The following is an 18,982-nucleotide window of genomic DNA, read 5'->3' as shown; positions in this document are numbered from 1 at the left end:
TGCTTACACTTCAACTTTTGTCCCCTACCCACGCCGCTCTTCAGTACGTTACGGCTTGCCATGGGTGTGGATACTTTGAATTTTTTTTTTTTTTGTTACGTCTTCTCATACAACTTCTCTAAATACTGTTCGCTTGAAGGCAATTGCTAGCGGCTACTGACGTTGGAAATGGAGGGTTGAAGACAGGATGGCAGAGTTAGTATGATTAAGCACACGTTCGCGTCACTTCGGAGTTATAAAGATCCCTTTGATTCGAAAGACAAGAAGTACTGAATAGTTCCAAGAAGGAATAATCGCGAGGTTGGACCCGGCAATGAGCAGTTTCATGGAGTGTCGTGGCGCCATGGTCAGTTGCCTTTGGGATGAAAGTGGGTGGTGTCGTATTGACTTGCCTATCATGTCCCTTTCCCACCCACCATGAATTGAGCCCGAAAATCAACAATATACCCATCCGGATACTCCGAATGTGTTGTGCGTGTTATTCTTCCCCTATTTCATTCGTGCTCTGGCAAGTACTGCTCCACGCGCAGCGCCGCGCACATGCTGCCGCCCACGTAACTTATTGCGCAATTCACCGAGTTCACAAACATCATCGACAACAGAAAACCATGTTGCTCGCACTACAGCGACCAATAGTCAGGGAGCCAAAATCGAGACCAATGAGTGCTCACACTATCCTCGCTCACCAGTAGCCCCTCATCGTCTTCCGCCGCCCGCTCCACACAATCTCGCCCTATCGAAAGAACAAACGCCGCATCCGGGGTCAACCGGGCACCTGTCATCGTGGGTACCCGCCGGCACCAAACAAAACTGCCAACTGACCCACGATTGAAAGCCAGATCAGGTACCACACCAGTCCATTCGTCAACCACATCTCCAGACACGACCGACAAAGGACAATTGACAGGGCAGGGAAGCGCGGGCGGATAACGGACGCGAGGGGACCGAGCGGCGGCATTCATACGGCGGCTTGTTGTGTGCATGTCGTCAGCCAAGCCTCTCCAAGTCGAGGCTGTGCATGGGAAAATCGATGATGGAGGTGACGACGACGACGACGACGACGACGACAACAACGACGACGACGACAACCATGATGATGTTCATGATGATGAGATCAGGCCTGCAGAGATGCGGAGCTCGGCCGGCGGGGCGGGCGCAGCAGCAGCGGCAACATGTGCAGATTCGACGTTTTCTTGAACTGTCGTCATCGCACATAGCATCGCTCCCGTCTCCGTCGACATGGACGTCGGCCGTCGGCGGTGCTGGTAAGTGTGTGGCTGACACGTGTGTTATCCTGCTGTCTTGTGTGCCTAGAGACTGTCTTGCTGTCATCCAGTGACAGTGGGAGGAGTCTAATATGCACTGCTGATGGTTGGGCCAATAGCCTGAACCGTGAGCCAGTACCGCCGCCTCACTCGCGAAGGCACTGGAATTGCGCGGTGGCACTGGTGCAAAGCAGGAATTGGGGCTCTCGCGCGCACAGAGGGCGGTTCATCCAGGGCAGACAGAGCCGTGAAAGACACTATTGCCTACCGTTACCGCTACCGCTGCCGGCACTAATGGTTCTGTACCTGAATGACGAACCGGCCGCCGCGCTTTGCCGAATTGGACTGAGCTGAACATCTGGTCTGCCACTGCAGAGAGTGCATGCTTGGTCTCCCTCAGCTTGTTATCCCAGCTGCAGCCTTAAACGACTGTTGGGAGCACTTCTTCGGGCGCGCACGCGTCCAGCTCGATCCCAGTTCGGCAGAGCGTTCTCCCAGAAAACGGGAAGGAGAGAAATCATGAGAAGAGGCGACGAAGGTTCAGCAGCTCCAGCTTACCAACATCGTTCAAGCACACTGAAAACTGTTGACTGGCTGGATCGAAGGGATCTAGAAATGTCAGTGAGCCGGTACCTAGGCACCGAATCCGCCCGCCCGGCCCTCGCTCCCCTCCTACCCGTCCAATCTAGGTTAGCCCCGGGTTTAAGCTGGCAATTGCTTTCAGTCGCCGCCTGTCCCATGCAACCACATTGAATCTTGACGCTATTTCGTCTGGCATTGGTCCCCAATATGCCAGCTGGAGCAGCTAGGTAGGTCATTCAAAACCTCACGCCTTTGTGCCCGCGAACTTGTGATGCAGTGAATCGCTAAAGAAAGCAGCGGGAGACAGTCAGCAATTTGATGCAGACAAAGTACAGCGGCCATGGTAGTTCTCTCTACTGTAGCCATCGTCATCACACATGACAAACCTGTAGCAGCTGTCGTCTGAGTCACTGCGAAGGAGAGGTAGAAAAAAGACCAGTCATCCAAGAGGGGACAGAGCAAACGGAGCGTTCGAGGCCCGGCGAGGAATCCATAACCCAGCTCACGACAGCAGAAGATACGAGTCAGGCTGAGCCAAATTGCTGCGAGAACCACCACTGACTGACGTCTCAGTCACAGCGGTACGGTGCGATGCGAATTTCAATGCCATGCCATGCCATGCGCTGCGCTGCGAGGCAGCTGCGACACGATGCGGTACGACGAACCGCGCACGCGACCTGACCTGACCTGACCTGACCCGGCTCACGACTTCGTCTTGCATGGCCCGACCTGGCCCACGCACGCGCGAGCTTCTTGGCTCGTCAAAGTACATGCGGGGCAAGGCGACAGGACGGCCAGGCACAAGCAAGTAACCATGTTCAGGCTCGAGACATCGTCGATGTTAATGAAGCGTGCCGCCCAATTTGGCTCCAAGCTCGAGGTTGATCATGGCGAGTCAATACGTCGGCGTACGGGAGGGGAAGAGAGGAACAAGGTCGGTCGAGCGGGTGTCGTTGCTGCTTCGGCTGCCGCTGATGATGGCGTTGGTGGATAGTTGCAAAGTGTCAGAGATCCGACGTTGTCAACCCGCTAGCCGGCCTATGTGCTCAGGCACTGGATCCGCCGCGGTAGGGAACGGCAAGAGGCGGGGACGATTCGGGGAGGGTGGACGGCATTGATAGATGGTTGGATAGATTGTGAGGTGCGGGGTTGTTGGTGTGGCTAGGAAGACGCCTGCTGTAGCATTGATTACCTTGGGTAGGCGTGCAGTTGCTTGTTCTTTCGCTGCTCGTGTGTAGATTAAGTTCCGTACCTATACACGCGGACAGTGTACGCGCATACGCGTTGTTTTGTTTTGGTCTCGGCACTTAACCGCGAAGGACAGACACAGGGAAACTGGACTGCGCAACCTGGCAAGGCTTGGTCGACAACGGGTCGGAGCCACTTTGTGACAGGGTGCTTGCCGGAAACCCAAAGCAGATGGCAGCAGAACAGGCAAAAGGTCACGAGACGAAAGGAAAAGCACCACGACAGCTACACTGCAGTAACGCCGAAGGAAGGGCTTTTGACATAGTAGCAACCACAGCCGCAGCTAATGCACCCACGTGTGCTGCATGTTGCGAAGCAGTCGTACTTGATAGCGGCGAGCATGCTAAGCAATGAAGCCATCAACTATCTGTATTCGGGAATGCAACCATATGGCCCAACCTTTGAGCATGCGCAGAGAGACTCCAGCCAGATGTCGAGAATGCGCCGGAAGCTTGGACAGACCAGGTGCTGATCTGCCATGAAAAGAAGTGCTCGACAGTTGAAAGGTGAAGAAAAGTAAAGAATGAAGCTGAAATAAATCTCGTGAATCATGCTCCCCCGTGAGCCACCAAAAATCAAAGAATGCCAAATTAATGGTGGACCTGTGCCGGTAGTGGAGCAAATCTCTCCTTCGATCAAAAGGTAGGCGGCCTAGTCTTTGTCATCCTCATCATTGACGTTTCTCGCTTTACACGCGTCATCAGTGTCTTTGCCGGTTTGCTCTCTTGGAGTACTCCTCGTTTTCTTGTGCATCTCCTCACCGGCTGTGCCGCCTGCAGTTGCATGTTTCTCTTCGCCGCTGCTGTCATCTTGGACGTCTTCCAAGTTTGCAGGTTCCGCCTCAGATTGCATTGCAGAAGCTTCGTTGACGGCTGAAGATGGTTCCTGTTCTGGAGAAGCTTCTTGTGCAGCTTTGCCCACGGCCATAGGACGGTGACTTTGATCTCGTGCTCTGGATTGACTCCTCTCCAAGACATGCTCCCTTCTCAGATACGGCGGACGATTGACACCGTGAATCTCGTGATATTGGTAACAAGCATTGCAAACGCGCCTGCCGACTACGTCAAACTGCCACACTGAAGTATCTGCAGTTTGGCAATTGGAACAAGAATGATCATAAGATTCCTCCTCTTGACATCCGAGCGATGCCGTGTCTTGCGAGCCCTTTTTTGCAGAGCCAATGTCCCTGGGACGCTTTTCGACTGGCTCACTCTGACTTTTCTTGCCTGGCCCTGGTGGTGAGGCGCGCTGCAGGAAATGATGAGCGGCGGGCTCTGCAGAAGTATTCCGATTAATGGCTTGCCAGCCGCTACCTTGTGAACGGGATAGAAGAGAACCGGATTGAGATGGTCGATTGCCCGATAGATCAGGCTTGTCTATCACTCGAAGCTCAGCTGCACTTGAACCACCTCTCAAAACAGATCTTTGAGCTGGGCCCAAGCATGATTCGCATCGAGTACGACCATCCTCGTCCAACGTGGGCGGCACAAAGCCGAGATATGTGTTGCAGTAGTAGCAGCTTTTCATGTCTTTCAGATCCTGCAATTCTCGAGGTCTGTTCTTCTTATGTTTTCGGAAATAGAGATAGCAGGCGCTGCAAGCAACATGTCCATTCCCATCTTTGCGCCACTTGGACGTTTTCTTTGCGAAGCAGTTTCGGCATTGAAGTTTCGCTGTGCTTGCTTCCAGACTTGAAAGACTTTCGGGCAGTTTATCGAGGCAGCTTTCACATATTGGGCGGTTATCCCGATCCCGGAGCGGAGTCTGGGTGATGGACTCGTTACACCTGTAACAGACGACTTGGGGATGGCGTATTGAGGACGAACCTTCCGCGTTGACGTCTGGCTTGAGATCCATTTGGTCTTGGTCTTCCACGTCTTCGTCAACCTTCTCAACCTGCTCATATTCTGACTCTTGATCTTCCGGTTGATCGGGATCATTTCCTGCCAATCGATCCAGCTCGAGCGAGTCTTGTCCCGGAGAACGTGGATTCGAGTTCGAATCAATGCCGGGCGAAAGCTCATCCGAGTGGTGGATATAGCCGTGTTCATCGTTTCCAGCGTAACCGTCTATTTCAGGGCTGTTTGCATGCGTGCCTTTTGTTTTTCGTCGGCCACCGCGCGATCGCTCCCCGTTGTGCGGCGGACCGCCATCCAAGCCATGCACGGTGCGATAGTGCTGGAGCAGGTTGTCGCTTCTGGAGAAAGCTTTGGAGCAGTGGGAGCACTTGTGAGGACGTTCACCCATGTCTAGACTTGTAAGCACGTGATGGACTTGTGGCAGGACGCAATACTTACGCGTCGTCTTTTCGTGCCTGACTTTGTGTTCCACCCTGCTAAACACGCGGTCACAGAACTGACATTTACGCCTTTCTTCTTTCCGGACAGCTCTTTGCATGGCAGGTGTAATGTTGGGTGTCTCAAGCAAGACGGATCGCTCCACTCGTCTGAAGCGGCGTTAGAGTTCCAGTGACTGAGGCTATTGGGTCACATTCATTACTCACTTGCTGACATTGGGTTCGTTTTCATCTTCTGTTGATCGAGAGCGCTTGGTTCCGACTTGGTTGGGGGTATTGGGTGTTGGCTGAGGCTGATTTCTCGCCGGAGAGCGCACTGCCGGTGCCCTATTGACACATGTTGTTAAATTCCAAAAGCCTTGGCTTTGGGCAAATTTATGCCGAAATGGTGGACACAAGTCAAGGGGGGAAAGAGGGGGACCAGGGTTCGAGCAAGGGGCAAAACTCACTCCTGCACGGCAGGAATACGCAGCAAGTTTTGCGCGTTCCTGTAGGCGATAGACTCGAGTTCCCAGCGGCTGACAAGGTTGCTTTGAGCTAATTCTTCAACAAAAGCCCTGGCTTGTTTGTTCTTGGAAAATGGGTAGTCGACGCTGAGCATGATCTTGTCGATGGTTGTGACGCGCAACAGGCAGGCCATTGGCGCCAATGAAAACATTCCAGACGTGGTGATCCAGATGTTGTTTTTCCAGACATGGCTGAGGTCGAACTCGCGGCCACTCCACTCGGAATCCTTGATGCTTGAGGTGACGTCGATGATGCGATCCAGCTGGAAGGGGAGCATTTCGCCCATGTGGCCAATGATGATTTTCAATCTAGGAAAGCAATCAAAGACGCCGGCAGCAAATAGGCGCAGGATGTGAAGTCCAGTTTCGCTGTGCCATCCCCAGCCGAAAGAACCAAGGAGCTGGGCAATGGGTTCTGGATATTCTCCATCGTAGAGAGCTTGCTTGGTCTCATCAGTCGGCAAGGTGGGGTGAAGGTAAATGGGCACGTCGAGGTCCTGGGCAGCCGCAAAGAGGGGCCAGAACTTGGGGCCATCATAAAAGTGGCCATTGCAGTGGTTGCTGATCAGGGCGCCAACGAAGCCGAGCTCGCGGACACAGCGTTTGAGCTCCTTGGCGGCTTGTTGGGGTTCGCGCAGGGGAAGCAGGGCAAAGCCGGCATAGCGTGAGGGGTGGCGTTTGGTGATGGAGGCCAGGCGGTCATTTACGGCGCGTGACATGTCAGGAGTGGGATTGACGGGGGTGTGGGACAGGACCTGGAGGGCGATGTTGTTGCGGTCCATGTCGTCGAGACGGTCGTCGCCGAGCGAATAGAGGCGATCCATGATGGGCTTTGGGAAAGGCGGAGGGCGCGCATCGTGCGGCGACGACTCAGGGAGCAGGCGCGCGTCTTGAAAGTGTTCCTCGAGGGCGATGAGCGGAATCATGTTGGCGGAGGCGACTCTTGTGCGAGCGCCCTTGGTGGAGACGGGAACCTGCGCAAGACATGCAAACGGGACGGGAGCAGTATGGAGAGAAAAAGAGAGAAAGAGAAAGAGTGTGTGAGAGAGTGAGAGAGGAGGGAAGTAGAGCAGGAGGGCAGAGGACAGGAGAGAAGAGGAAAGGAAAGGGAAGGAAACCCCAGGACAGCACAGGACAGGACAGGACAGGACAGGACAGGATAGGACAGGACAGGAACCGGCGACGAGGAGACAGGACGGACGGCACAAAGAGGGGGAGAGAGGTGGGTGTGCACCGAGGAAGTCTGGTAGGGGGGTCAAGGGGTGAGTGTGCAGTGAGGGGCATGCCCGACCGCTGCTCCATGTCCACCAGCTCCCACCCAGCTCCATGCGCGCCTCCGATTCATGCGCCGCCGCCAACTCTCCACCATCGCCTTCCAGCTCACTCCACCATGGCGACCGACGACGCTCGCTTTGCCATCCACGAAGCCTGTCGTGAAGGCAAGAGTACGCACGCTCCCAACATTCGCTCTTCTGCACCCGCTAACCTTCAACCCCCAGCCGTGGTAGTCGAGTCGCTGTTGAACGTATGCCTTGCCATGGTTCCAAACAACATCCCCCAACCGCTCAACCCCGCAATCGCAGGCAAATCCAAAGCTCGCCAACCGCAGAGACGACGATGACCGCCTCCCTATCCACTGGGCCGTGTCCTACAACCACATGCCCATAGTCCGCTTGTTCGTGCAGACCAAAAACTTCGACGTCGATGAGCAGGTACTTTGTGCCACGGGGAAACCGACGCTTCCGCACGCTAAGACTATGTGTGCTGCAGGACGGTTCGGGCTGGACGCCGCTCATGATGGCCGCGAGCCTCAAGGACTCAGACGAGCTCGTCGACCTGCTCATCTCGCGCGGTGCAGATGTGAATATCAAGAGTATGCCAACCATGCTCGAGCTCTGACGCGCACCAACTGACCAGCGTTGCGGCAGACAACAACGGTAATGTACGAGCCTCCTCTCGCGCCCGCCCCCCCGCGGCGCACACACGTCGCAAACGCCCCGCCAATGACACTGCGACAGACGGCGCTCCATTTCACAGCCTCCAAAAGCAATCTCGACATAGCCCGCAAGCTTGTCGAAAATAAGGCTTCGGCGCGCGTCAAGGACAAGCGTGGCCAGCTACCCCTGCACCGGGCTGCTGCCGTTGGTTCGGTACCCCTGATCAAATTACTATTGGAGGCTAAGAGCCCGGTGAACGCGACTGACATTGACGGCATGACTGCGCTGCACCACGGTGAGCAAGAAACCATCCGCCACTTCACCTCTTCTTCGCTAACGCGCCGAAGCTGTTGCCGAGGGCCACGGTGACGCGGCGGTCGAATTGCTCAAAGCTGGCGCAGAACCGGACAAAAAGAACACCGACGGCGCGACCGCCATCGCGCTGGCCCCTGACGCAAAGGTATCGTTCGACCCGAGCACCACCGGCGGTTTGCGACGCTAATTGAACAGATTGCAAAATACGTAATCCACAACGCCGAACTGGAAGGCATTGAGCTTTCATAGGTAGATGCACCTCGCTCCTGCGCGACCCGGGAGCCTGGAAAAGCCCACACTCTTGATGGCGTCGATGTTGAGAACGACGACTCACTGGCACCATTTGCGGTAGGCATGACTTGACATGAACCATGATATACCCGACCTCGTCACAGATAGATACAAACAAGAGAAGCAACCCTTGGTTCCCCGGAGATACCATAAATTCGTCAATCAATAAGTTGAGATGTTGCAGAGCCCCAGCTCGTTGATCATCCCTTTTGTCCAATGTTCCCAACTGCCTCACTTCATGGTCCTCTCAACCAGATCCTTGTAGATCTTCTTGAGGTCCTCGACGTCGTTCTTCAGCTCTTCGACCTGTTCGCTCTTCTCGCCCAGCATTTCGAGCGTCGTCTCGTACCGGTCATTCAGCTCTTTGAGCTCCTTCTGGAGCCTCTCCACCTTTTGATCCGCCGCTCGCTTGGTCTCAATCTCGCGCATCAAAGCAACGACCTCTTCGCGCGCCTCGTCTCGCTGCACCGCCAGACGCGCCATTTCCTCTTTGGATACGGCTTTCTCCGACTCGAGACGGCGCACTGCGGCACTCATACGTTCGACGAGCTGGACCGACGGTCCTGCGCCCACGGTCGAGACGGAAATCATGTCGGCAACTGTACGGTGCGGAGATGATGTGCGCTCAAAGTCTTCTTCGGGCTCAATTGGGTGGATCGAAGGAGGACTTGGAACATTCTTGGAGCCGTTGAGACGAGCCACTGACGAAGAAGACTCTTGGCGAATCGAGGGGGGGACACCCGGTGGGCGTTGGGCAAAATTGGACGTGCGCCGGCCGCTTCCTGGGGACTGGTGCTCCAGAGAAAGGAGGAGCTCCGATGATACATTTCTGCTGATGTTGCGGCGACTGTGAATACCCCCATCTCCTGCAGGTGATGACTGTTTCCGACTGAAAGTCCCACCCTGTGTCGATGGTGTCTGTGGGCCCAGGAGATGCGGTAGGGGCGCTTCCGGGCTGATTGGCGATTGTAGCGCAGCCTGCATTACGTTGCGCAACTTTGACCTTTCTTCATCGAGCCTTTGCTGCAGCTCAGTGTCCCAGATCTTCTTGCGCTGCTCGAGTTTCGCATTAGTTGCCTCGAGTTCCTTGTCGGCTTGCTTGACTTTGGCCTGAAGATCCGCCATTGCGGTCTTTTGCTGGCTAAGCTCGTGCTCCAGCGCCCTCGCCCGTTCACCTGTGCTGTCCAGCTCATCTTCCAGTTTTCTGCTTTTCGAGTTGGCTTCTCGTGCGCGGCGCCTAACCTCGCTCTCTCGCTTCGCCAACTCATCCCGTTCCTTCCCTAATGCCACCACTCGCGACGTGAGGCTGCTTTCAATGCCTTGCCAATTTTCGCTGGCGAGAGCATACTGGGTTTGGAGGGTTTCGATTTGCCGGAGTAGCTTGATTTGAGAGTCACCTGAAGCAGCTGAGGACACCTCTTCAGTGCGAGAGCGGAGGACTTCGAGCTTCGTTTCGAGATTCTGGAGACGTGTCAGTGCTTTGCTTGATCAACATCACCAACATGGCGTACTTACCCCAATCTCTCCACGGAGCTCATTCTCGACGATCTTGGCCCGCTCACTTTGCCGTGCGGCCTCATCTTTGACATCCTGTGCTTCTTTCCTTGCCCGGTCCTCCGCCAGCTTCTTCTCTATCCTAGCGTCGGAGAGCTCGTCCTGCAATTCAGCAACACGTCGTTTAGCATCCTCACCAGCATTTCTTTGTGCTTTTTTCTCTGCCTCGTCAGCCCTGTCATTGGCTGCGACCAGCTGTCTTTTGAGCTCCTCCACTTGGCGGATGGCTTCGTCTCGCTCAGCTTTCAAGGATCTCTTTTCCTTCTCCGCTTTTTCAAGCTGTTTCACCTTGCTCTCTGTGGCCTTGGCTTGCGCTTCAGCCCTCTTTGCTCGGTCTGCAACATCGCTGACGCTTCCCTCGGCCTTGGCCAATCGCCGTCGTAGGTCAGCAATGGCTTTTTCATCCTCTCCAACTTTGGCGCGCAACTTTTTGATCGTATTCAAGTAGTTCAATTCCTTTTTTGATAGTGCCTGGCCCTCTTCCATCAGCAGCGCTATCTGCTCATCCTTTTCCGCCAGCTTCCGATCCACTGACCCAGCCTCACTATCGTCGGCGGCGGAGCGAGCGGAGGTAGCCGCTTGGCTAGCCAGGTACTCGAGCTTTGCTTGGAGTGCATCTATTCGCTCGAGGTTTGCGGTGATTTCCTCGCGGTGCGTCTTGGAGAGCTCTTCGTAAGCTTCGCGGAGGGCAGCTGCGTCTTCGGCTTCTTCTGTGAAATTTGGGACGGCAGATTGTGGTTTCTGAGGGATATCGGGTCGTGAGATTGGTATAATGGAAGGATCGGATTGGAGAGCTTCATGTGGTGTCGAGGCGTCGTCTTGCTCCAGCACGTCATCTTCGATTGCTATGTCCGGGATCGTTGCGGCGTCGTCGTCCTTCGATTCGTCGGCGGCCATCCGCTCCGCGACTTCATCGGAAAGTTTCGCTGTTTCCTTGATCGCAGGCGTCGGCGCGTCCGAGGTGCGCGAATCTACACTGGTTCGTGAAGTCTCGGCGAGACTGGGAGAAGCTGTGCGGGAGGGCAACTCGGAGGAAGACCGTGACCGCTGCTCCTTGACGGCTTTCGCCAGTCGCTCCTGGAGACGGTCATTCGCTTTATTCCCTGTGCGAGAGGGGTTCCGATTGAGGGCTACGAAAGTATTCAGCACGCAGTGCGCAGCGCAGACAGCTCACGGCGGGCTACCTTGCTCATAAGCGGCCTTCTTCAAGGCGGCCTCCTCAGCCCTGCTGCGCGCCGAGGCCTGGTCATCCTCGGCCAGTATGGTGTCGAGGCGCGACTCGAGGCCTGCAACAGCGCTGGACAGGAAGCCACCCCACTTGGTGGATTGTTTGGGCTTTGGCGGCGCGCTCATGCTGCAGTGTAACGACTTGGGTTCGGCAGAGTCATTGCTCGGACGGCTAGGGCGGTGGACAAGGGAGTGTGGTGCAGGTCGTCGGCACGGCAAGCATGCGGGAGGGACAGACGGAGGACGTGAAGGCGCGGGATGGTTGAGCGATGTGAGGTGCAATAGGAAGAGCTTGAGTGGCCTGAACTACCAGCTGGGGAAAGGTACGGTGCGTTGGTAGTTACGCAACCCACTGCAAGGGCTCCTGGCCCGCTAACGCGCAATCCCCAACACGAATCTAACCATCCCCGTCGCCGTGCTCCAGTCTTCACCACGGGAAGAATGATGCTCCGCCCATGAACTCTATCGCGACGACATGTACAGCCCCCTCTTGAATCCCTGGCCGACCGTCGACCTTCGGCTGCGCCCGCCACCGTGTCACGGCGTGCACGCGTCGGATCTGGCCTGATACGTCGCCATCCGCGCAACCAGACTGTCTCAGTCGCCTCTCCTGCCGCGGAATCCTGTGTGTGAATCACCCACCCACCACTCGTCTCATTTGGGTCCTTGTCTCGCCGCACTCTTCGAGCTGCCGTCGTTGCGATGGACCTGGTTTTGCTGGCCGTGGCTTGACCGTTGTCAAAGTCGAGTCGGATGAGCGTCCTTATGCAGACTTGAGCCCACGAGGAATGGATCCATCCTCCTAGCGACCAGCAGGCGCTGCAGAACACCATCGTCACGGCTGGGCAGACGCCGTGTACCTTGCAGCATGCACTGGCGTCCCTTGAAGAATGAGCTTGGCAAAATGTCTAAATGGCCAAGGTGGAACGAGGAACCAACTTTTCTGGTTCATTTCCAGTGCATGTCTGCGTGCACCAAAGGGATCTCTACTCGTCGACCTGGTCCTCCTGAGCGCCACCGCTCCTGTGCAGACATCACACGTGCTCCATCCGCCGAGTTGCGCCTGATCCTTGCGAATCTTCATCTCCCGAGAGTCTTTGTACGACTCCGCGACGCCTCTGCGTCCTTCAACCGGCCTTGGATCGACGACACCTTCACCTTCCCAGTCTCCGCAGGCGCGCCCCTGCTGTGAAGAAAGGGTAAAGTGTTGCGTCACGTCCACTTGGTCCGGTGGATTTGCGTGTAGCCTCCTGGCAGCTTTTGGCCAGTGTTGGATGGATCGCGAATTCTGGGGACCGGCATCCCACCCTGAAGACTACTGAGCCATCATTGACATTGCACTGTCAAGGGAGACTGGCGTGCTAGGCTCTCTCGGAGTGACCGCCGCCAGCGTCCTCGTGTGGGAGTTTAGAAGTGCTACAGGGCAGTGCCAACTCCTGGCGTCACTTTCGTGTCGCCCTTCCCGTTGGCTTCTCGACAGTGCTGGCTGAGGTTTGTCCAGGAAGCAAATGATGGTAAGGGTCCTATCAATCCCTTCCGGGCCAAGGTCATGGCCGTGTTCTGAACGAAAGCACATTCGACTTTGGAACATTTGCTTCATGGCTTCGAGTCGGAACTCTCACCGAGACGCCCCATTCACCAACTCAGCCTGACAACCTACGAATTAACCTTTGCACAAGTGCTCAGGTAATTGCCCTAAACCCCCTTTGTTCATAGGGCTCAATCGAGTCATGTGGCATTGTGAGTCTCCAAGCGAACGTTTTCGCATCTTGGGCCACCATCTCAGCATGCTTGCGGCTATTCATCACTGATCGTCGCCCATCTCCGCATCTCTAGTTTCTGTGGAGCTACCACCCTTGCCAATTGAAGAATCTGTGCTACAACAATCGGAAGATTTGTTGGTGTGATATCTTGCTGACCGAATGTGCCATCACAGCAGACTCGTCATCTAATTCCTGGGATACGCTCTGCTTCCAGTGGTTCCGCATAACAAGTTGAACGCCAAAGGAGGGCGCATCCAAGAGTCGGACAGCCGCATTGCGTAGGGACGCCGCAGCGCCCACCTCCCCGTCACCGCTTGACGGCGCAGCGCCAATCGGCCGCGCGCATGCGCCGTCTCTCGCATCGTCCGGAAGCAACCGAACCCTGCATCAGGCAAAAACATGCCCAAGGCGCCTGCAAAGTGCCCGATGCGGCTCAGCTGTGAACTGCGCAGTGTGAAAACTCGTCGCCGTCTGTGGGCATGACGGCCTTGACGCCTCTACTACAGCCACGGCTGGCCGGTTGGAAGGGCGGGGCCATAGCCCGCATCCACTGGGAGAGGCCCTCGCAGCCGTGACACTGGATCCTGTCTCAGTATCGCGGCCCTTAACACAGCTGCAGGTTCAATATGCTGCTAAGCTTAGTCACCCGCGGCGTTGGCACATCCCTGCCAGTCCCAGTGTGAGACAGTCATTCTTCAAACGGACTTGCGCCTGTGCCATTGAGTCGGGGAGGCAGCTCTAGAGCTTTGCAAGTGGTGCCGCGCATACCATGGCCGCGAAACATACTGCTTTCGGTCCAACCAAGGCGCGTAGCGACTTGGCGTCGTGGTGGACAGAGACTGGTAAATTGATAACTGGTAGATGGAATGCGAAGCCCTCGAAGCCTTGCCTGTACTACTGATATCCTACTCTGCCTGGACATTTGGTTTGTTTGACCGTTTTCGTTCCATTTCAGGCCGTCCAAGCAACGTCCGCGCGTGGCGGGTGCCATCTCTCTCCCCTCTCCACTTCTTGAGTCCTCAAAATCTCTCGAGACTTCAATCCTGAGCTATCTTCCCAAAGCAGCCACCAAGAGGCCATCTTGGGCTGTGGTCTTCGCCTCTACGAATCCGGTCCTCATTGGCTGTCCGTTCTCAGTTGACCAGCCTCTGATCTGATACGTATGCGGTCAACCTTGAACCTCGCCTCCGCTACAAATAACTGCCCGGGGTACTCACCAGACTCAGACAAAGAGGAACTGCTGCCAAATCTACCAGCCAATTTGCCCCCGTTTGCTTGCCCGCGCTCCGGCTTCCGCAACAAAGAACGAGCTCTAAGACGGCGTCCGCTCGCCACGCCCGGAGCCGCGCCGTGCCTCTGCGAGTGATTTCTGTGGAATCCCAGTCCTCTCGCATGCTCGCCAGAGCCAACAACGCACAGTCACAGCGGGTACTTGCAACTGGTTCGTCTCAAAGAATTCCCACAGTCTGCTGCTGCAACGATCCGTCAGCTACAAACCCTTTGCAGTGCAGAACTTATGGGAGAATCATTCACTAATGCAACTAGGCCAATTGATTTCCACGACACTTTGGCCAGGAGTCCATCTTTGATCTAGAGTCTTCTTCCAGAAGACTATCGCGCGGAAGATTGGCTGATCCAAGTCGAGACTGTTCATACGGCCTTCGTGATTCAACCATCGAGCAGTATTCGACGTCATCCATCGCGAGATTCGGAACAGTGAAACACGGAAAGCCTTGTACGCCTCGAAGGCAAAGGCACAGCAGTCGCCTCTTCTCTCAGCCTTGACTGACTTGTCAGGGGCGCACAGCCTTTTCTTTTTGGCGATTTTCTTGAAGGCCATCGGCGGCTTCGTACGGCACGAATTTTGACGTATCATGTTGAAAACGGAATCGATGGTCCAGCGTCATCCCCCAACACCGCCCAGCGGACCTTCTGAGCAGCACTATGACCTTCGTCAGCTGGCCCAGCAAAATGCCAACACCTCTTTCAAGCATGACTTGGACGACTCGCCGTATGGACACTCTCAGTCATACTCCGTCTTTGGGTCTCCTACTCCAATTATGCACCAGCAGCACTCTGGTGACCCATACTTGAGCCCACAGTACGCCATCAATCAGTACCCAGAGCCACCTCATGACCATCGCGGCGACGTTGGCCTGGGTATTTCTATTGTAAGCCACCCTTTCTATTGCAACCAGGTACACAACCCCCCACAATTTGACCAACTCAACATCACCGACAATGAAGACAATGTTTTCGATTGCGGGTATTTTGGCAACTAACCGGCTCTTTCAGGACGACGGCTATGGCACATCGAGTCAAACCTACTACAATGAGGGCCAAATTTACCACCAGATTCCCGTGAGTGCTATGTCGTTTTGAACGGCCTGGAGATTCGCTGACGACGCGCTGCAGTACATGCAACAGGGCATACATTCGCATACTCCGCCAACTCCAAGGTCAGCCACTGCGAGCGACGCTGGTCGGAGGACCAGGAGTGGTACCTCGGCGGCCCGCACTGCCTCTCCAACCTCAAAACCGCGTCCATCGAAGCCGAAGAAGAAGCCGGAAAACAAGACCAAGGTCAAGACGCCGAAGCTCACGGCACCACTGAGCGTTTTGACCAAGGATTACGACGAAATACCTGTCAAAAATATGGAAGAATGGGTCAAGAGGTCAGAAGCGGTCCGCAGAGAAGAGGTTGCGAAGCGTCACGGCTACATTACAAGGCCGATGAACTCGTTCATGCTGTATCGGTCAGCGTATGCCGATCGCACGAAGATCTGGTGTCTGCAGAATAACCACCAGGTTGTGTCTTCGGTCTCCGGCGAGAGCTGGCCAATGGAGCCACCTGAAATCAGGGAACACTACAACGAACTGGCCAGGATTGAGCGACTAAACCACCAGAAGGCGCATCCTGAATACAAGTTCTGCCCCAGCAAGTCTGCGTCGACGGCGCGCAAGCGCAAAGGCTTTCACTCTGACGATGAGGCCGGCAGTCAAGCCAGCGATGTGGACGATCCTGACGCAGAATGGGCGCCATCACGCCGTGTCCGTGTTGATCGTACGAGGCGCCAACCCGCCTTTGACGACCACAACTTTGGCCCAAACGACCATGGCATCAACAAGTCGAGCTGGGAGGCGACCAATGAAGGCCGCCCGCTGCCAATGGCCTTAGGCTCCAATGACCTTGGCCATAACCAGTATTACCAAACATCTGTTCAGCCACATGGAGCCTCTGGCGTCGAAGATGTTCGACTACACCGCATGGAGCATGCTGCAAACAACTTCCGCGCGACTGGTTACCCACGACACTTTGCGGCACACCAACAACCGCAAATGCAACAGCACCAGCAGCTGCTGCAGCCTCAGCACATGGTTTCACAATCGGTACTGGGGCTTCCTGGATGCGGCCAGCACCACGATCTTCTTCAAATGTCCTTTGGGTCTGGGTCAGGCAACGTGGCGGGCACAACTGGTCCGCATGACCCAGCCCAGGTGGACCCCATGCTGCTGGCTTACGCCAGCACTACTGAGCACCCATTCGCGCATGACGACGGTACCGGTTTTCACACAGCGTTATACGGCACGGACGACGATATTGCTGGATATGTGGGGGACGCGACTGGCGCTTTGCACGCTGGAGCTAGCGGTACGAACGGAGGTGCCAGATCTGCCGACTGGCAGGTCGACTCAGTCCTGATGCCATTGGAGTCTGGAAGTGAGTTCGACAAGTGGGTGGACGAGGCGACGCAAGGAAACTGACAGCGAGGATGATTCTTTCGGCCTTGGGGCGTTGGGACTTTTGGTGTTCTCGCCAAGAAAGCCTTGCGGAATTCGACAGCAAACGGCGTCAGGATACAATCCGCGATGGAGATAACTTGTGGAGAGGCTGTCTGTATACTGTTTTGGCCTGCCAGCGGTGGCGGCTGATTGGCTTATTTGCGTCAGTGGGTTCTTGGCTACGCTCGTCTTCTGCTTCTGCTTTGGTGCTCACCGACCCTCATTCTTCATATTTTATTGTTGCCGTTTCTTTTCTTGGCCTCTCTTGTACTGGTTGGCTTATTTTATTGTAAAAAGGCATGGTGACGGGGAACGATATGGTTGAGGGTTTGTGTGGGTGGCTTTGGTGGCTTTGTAGAGTCGCGGTAGACCTAATCCATGTCCGACTTCTGAGTGTACAGGCGAAGTCCAACAGGAAGGTTTCGACGAGAGTAAATGAAAAGACTAACGAGGGGGGCAGTCTTTTGTATGTGGCGGCTTCAACGGGGAGAGGGCGTGAGGTATGGATCAAAGATTGGCGGCGGCGACAAAGACGTCTTCCGAGACCACGACAAGAGAAGATTGAAGGGAAGCCAACACAAGTGGCTGGAAGAACAAACACGACCCTTGTTGTTGGGGGCGTTGGCAGGAGAGGGGTCCTCCGCAGCGAGTTGTACTACAGGCACGTGTGCACATTGGGACTTGTTTCAGGAGGTCGCGGCAGAGCGATGAAATGGCACAAAAGTGGGAGGACAGCAACAATGCTTCTGCCACCATTTTTGGTGTTTTGGACGCTTGATAGAGGTCGAAGAGGTAACGTCCCAATGGGGCAGGAAGATCTCGTAAGGCGATCAGGGATCTCCACTGCCGGCAGCCGTCGGGACCCACGGTCCGTTCCAATCCCCGAGGATTCGCGCCCTCAGAACACGCCCACGACCGACCCGATTCCATCACCATGTACGGCGAGCTGGGCAACAAGCTGGTGATTTTCTCTCCATCACTCGCCTCGTCCGCATGTCACATCTGACGCGCAGCAGGTCCAACATGCCAAACGTACCCAGTCGCTCGCCCACCTACCACCCTACCAGACGGAGATTGTGCGCGCCGTGACGCGCGAGGTGCGCGAGCTCAACCAACATGTCAACGACATCATGTCGTCCATTTCGGGCTTCTTCAACCCCTCTGCAGACCCTGCGACGGCGTGTGCGCTGCTCGTCGACCATCTCGCAATGCGGCGCAACAAACGGTGCCTGTTGGCATACCACAGAGTGCGGTCAGACAAGCTTGAAGAAATGTGCTGGGCAGGCGTCGACGTACTGGAGCGGCAGCAGCTCATGCAGCAGCAGCAACAGCAACAGCAGCAAACTGGCAAGGGTTTGAGCGGGGAAATGGGAAACACTAGCAGCCTGAGCCCTGAGGAGGAGGAATATGTTCGGCAGTACAGCGACTTGCTGGCTGCCTACAAAGGGCAGTGGACGGACATTGATCTGACGGGCAGCTTGGAACCGCCGCGCGACTTGTTCATCGACGTGCGCGTGCTGAAGGACGCGGGGGAAATCCAAACCGAATACGGGCAAGTGCTTGTTCTGCTTCAAGGGTGCGCGTACTGACACAATCAATGTTGGCAGCGCCATCACGTTGACCAAGAACAGCCAGTTCTACGTACGGCAAGGCGACGTTGAAAGGCTTATTGCCCAAGGTTACCTGCAGCGACTCGCTTGAAAGGCGCCACCAAAGACAGGGTGATTGCAACTAGACGGTGCAGGGCAGTCCCAGCACCCCTCAGCAAGCCGTCCGGGACGAGCCCGCTTGACTTCACCGACTCCCGACAGCAAATGAAGACTGCGCACATGCAAAGGCGGGGAATGGGCAAGATGGGGGTGTTGGGCAGGACTAAGTCATGGGCAGAGTGAAGCGGATGGCTACAAGCGACGGTGCGATGGCACAGCGCAGCACAACACCTCAGAAGCTGTGTGACCGGTCTGGCTGCAGCATTCCAGTTGTGTGGCGTGCTGTACCTGTAGCCAGGAGAGATCCGACGTGGTGGAACAAGTGGAGGAACAAGTGGCCGACAGACGACGGCGCCTACAACATGACCATGTAATGCATCCTAGACAATGTCAACAACAACGACTCATGGTTTGCTTATCCTCTTCGAACTGGCTTATCCATACTGACCATGCGCGTGCAGCCGTGGCCAGTAGGCTGGGGCGGAAGGCCGTCTACCCCGGCCCGC

At 55.7% G+C, this 18,982-nt stretch overlaps 7 protein-coding genes across 7 annotated transcripts; 3 read left to right on the top strand and 4 right to left on the bottom strand.

Moving 5' to 3' along the window:
- Nucleotides 1-4,052: 4,052 nt before the first annotated feature.
- Nucleotides 4,053-4,205, bottom strand: IWZ02DRAFT_362213 (uncharacterized protein; the record flags this gene model as incomplete). The annotated part of the gene is made up of 1 exon (XM_066764337.1): nucleotides 4,053-4,205. A coding segment is annotated over one exon (153 nt), but the record flags the coding sequence as incomplete, so codon positions are not given.
- A 1,050-nt stretch (nucleotides 4,206-5,255) lies between these two features.
- IWZ02DRAFT_353856 (uncharacterized protein) lies at nucleotides 5,256-5,492 on the bottom strand (the record flags this gene model as incomplete). Its single annotated transcript, XM_066764268.1, has 2 exons — nucleotides 5,256-5,344; nucleotides 5,393-5,492. Coding segments are annotated over 2 exons (189 nt in total), but the record flags the coding sequence as incomplete, so codon positions are not given.
- Nucleotides 5,493-5,836: 344 nt separating this feature from the next.
- IWZ02DRAFT_368479 (putative metal-dependent hydrolase) lies at nucleotides 5,837-6,823 on the bottom strand (the record flags this gene model as incomplete). Its single annotated transcript, XM_066764381.1, has 1 exon — nucleotides 5,837-6,823. The coding sequence occupies one exon, from the start codon at nucleotides 6,821-6,823 to the stop codon at nucleotides 5,837-5,839; it is 987 nt and encodes a 328-aa protein (XP_066627247.1).
- Nucleotides 6,824-7,287: 464 nt separating this feature from the next.
- On the top strand, nucleotides 7,288-8,588 carry IWZ02DRAFT_504783 (ankyrin repeat-containing domain protein; the record flags this gene model as incomplete). The annotated part of the gene is made up of 8 exons (XM_066770366.1): nucleotides 7,288-7,342; nucleotides 7,397-7,422; nucleotides 7,481-7,609; nucleotides 7,668-7,770; nucleotides 7,826-7,839; nucleotides 7,916-8,129; nucleotides 8,182-8,294; nucleotides 8,345-8,588. 8 exons carry the CDS (start codon nucleotides 7,288-7,290, stop codon nucleotides 8,396-8,398), a joined length of 708 nt encoding a protein of 235 aa, XP_066627246.1. The 3' UTR covers nucleotides 8,399-8,588.
- Nucleotides 8,589-9,712: 1,124 nt separating this feature from the next.
- On the bottom strand, nucleotides 9,713-11,718 carry IWZ02DRAFT_21655 (TATA element modulatory factor 1 DNA binding-domain-containing protein). The gene is made up of 3 exons (XM_066762750.1): nucleotides 11,179-11,718; nucleotides 9,952-11,124; nucleotides 9,713-9,901 (listed from the first exon to the last, which is right to left on the bottom strand). Exons 1-3 carry the CDS (start codon nucleotides 11,345-11,347, stop codon nucleotides 9,861-9,863), a joined length of 1,383 nt encoding a protein of 460 aa, XP_066627245.1. The 5' UTR covers nucleotides 11,348-11,718; the 3' UTR covers nucleotides 9,713-9,860.
- Nucleotides 11,719-15,163: 3,445 nt separating this feature from the next.
- On the top strand, nucleotides 15,164-17,153 carry IWZ02DRAFT_439792 (uncharacterized protein). Its single transcript, XM_066766799.1, has one exon. The coding sequence runs from the start codon at nucleotides 15,403-15,405 to the stop codon at nucleotides 16,747-16,749; it is 1,347 nt and encodes a 448-aa protein (XP_066627244.1). The 5' UTR covers nucleotides 15,164-15,402; the 3' UTR covers nucleotides 16,750-17,153.
- A 337-nt stretch (nucleotides 17,154-17,490) lies between these two features.
- Nucleotides 17,491-18,935, top strand: IWZ02DRAFT_439790 (uncharacterized protein). Its single transcript, XM_066766798.1, has 3 exons — nucleotides 17,491-17,728; nucleotides 17,784-18,319; nucleotides 18,375-18,935. Exons 1-3 carry the CDS (start codon nucleotides 17,702-17,704, stop codon nucleotides 18,466-18,468), a joined length of 657 nt encoding a protein of 218 aa, XP_066627243.1. The 5' UTR covers nucleotides 17,491-17,701; the 3' UTR covers nucleotides 18,469-18,935.
- The last annotated feature ends 47 nt before the right edge of the window (nucleotides 18,936-18,982 follow it).

Source organism: Phyllosticta citriasiana (genome assembly GCF_038021145.1).
Source record: "Phyllosticta citriasiana strain CBS 120426 chromosome Unknown IWZ02scaffold_1, whole genome shotgun sequence".
NCBI classification, from domain to species: Eukaryota; Fungi; Ascomycota; class Dothideomycetes; order Botryosphaeriales; family Phyllostictaceae; genus Phyllosticta; species Phyllosticta citriasiana.
This window is presented reverse-complemented; position numbering and strand designations above follow the sequence as displayed.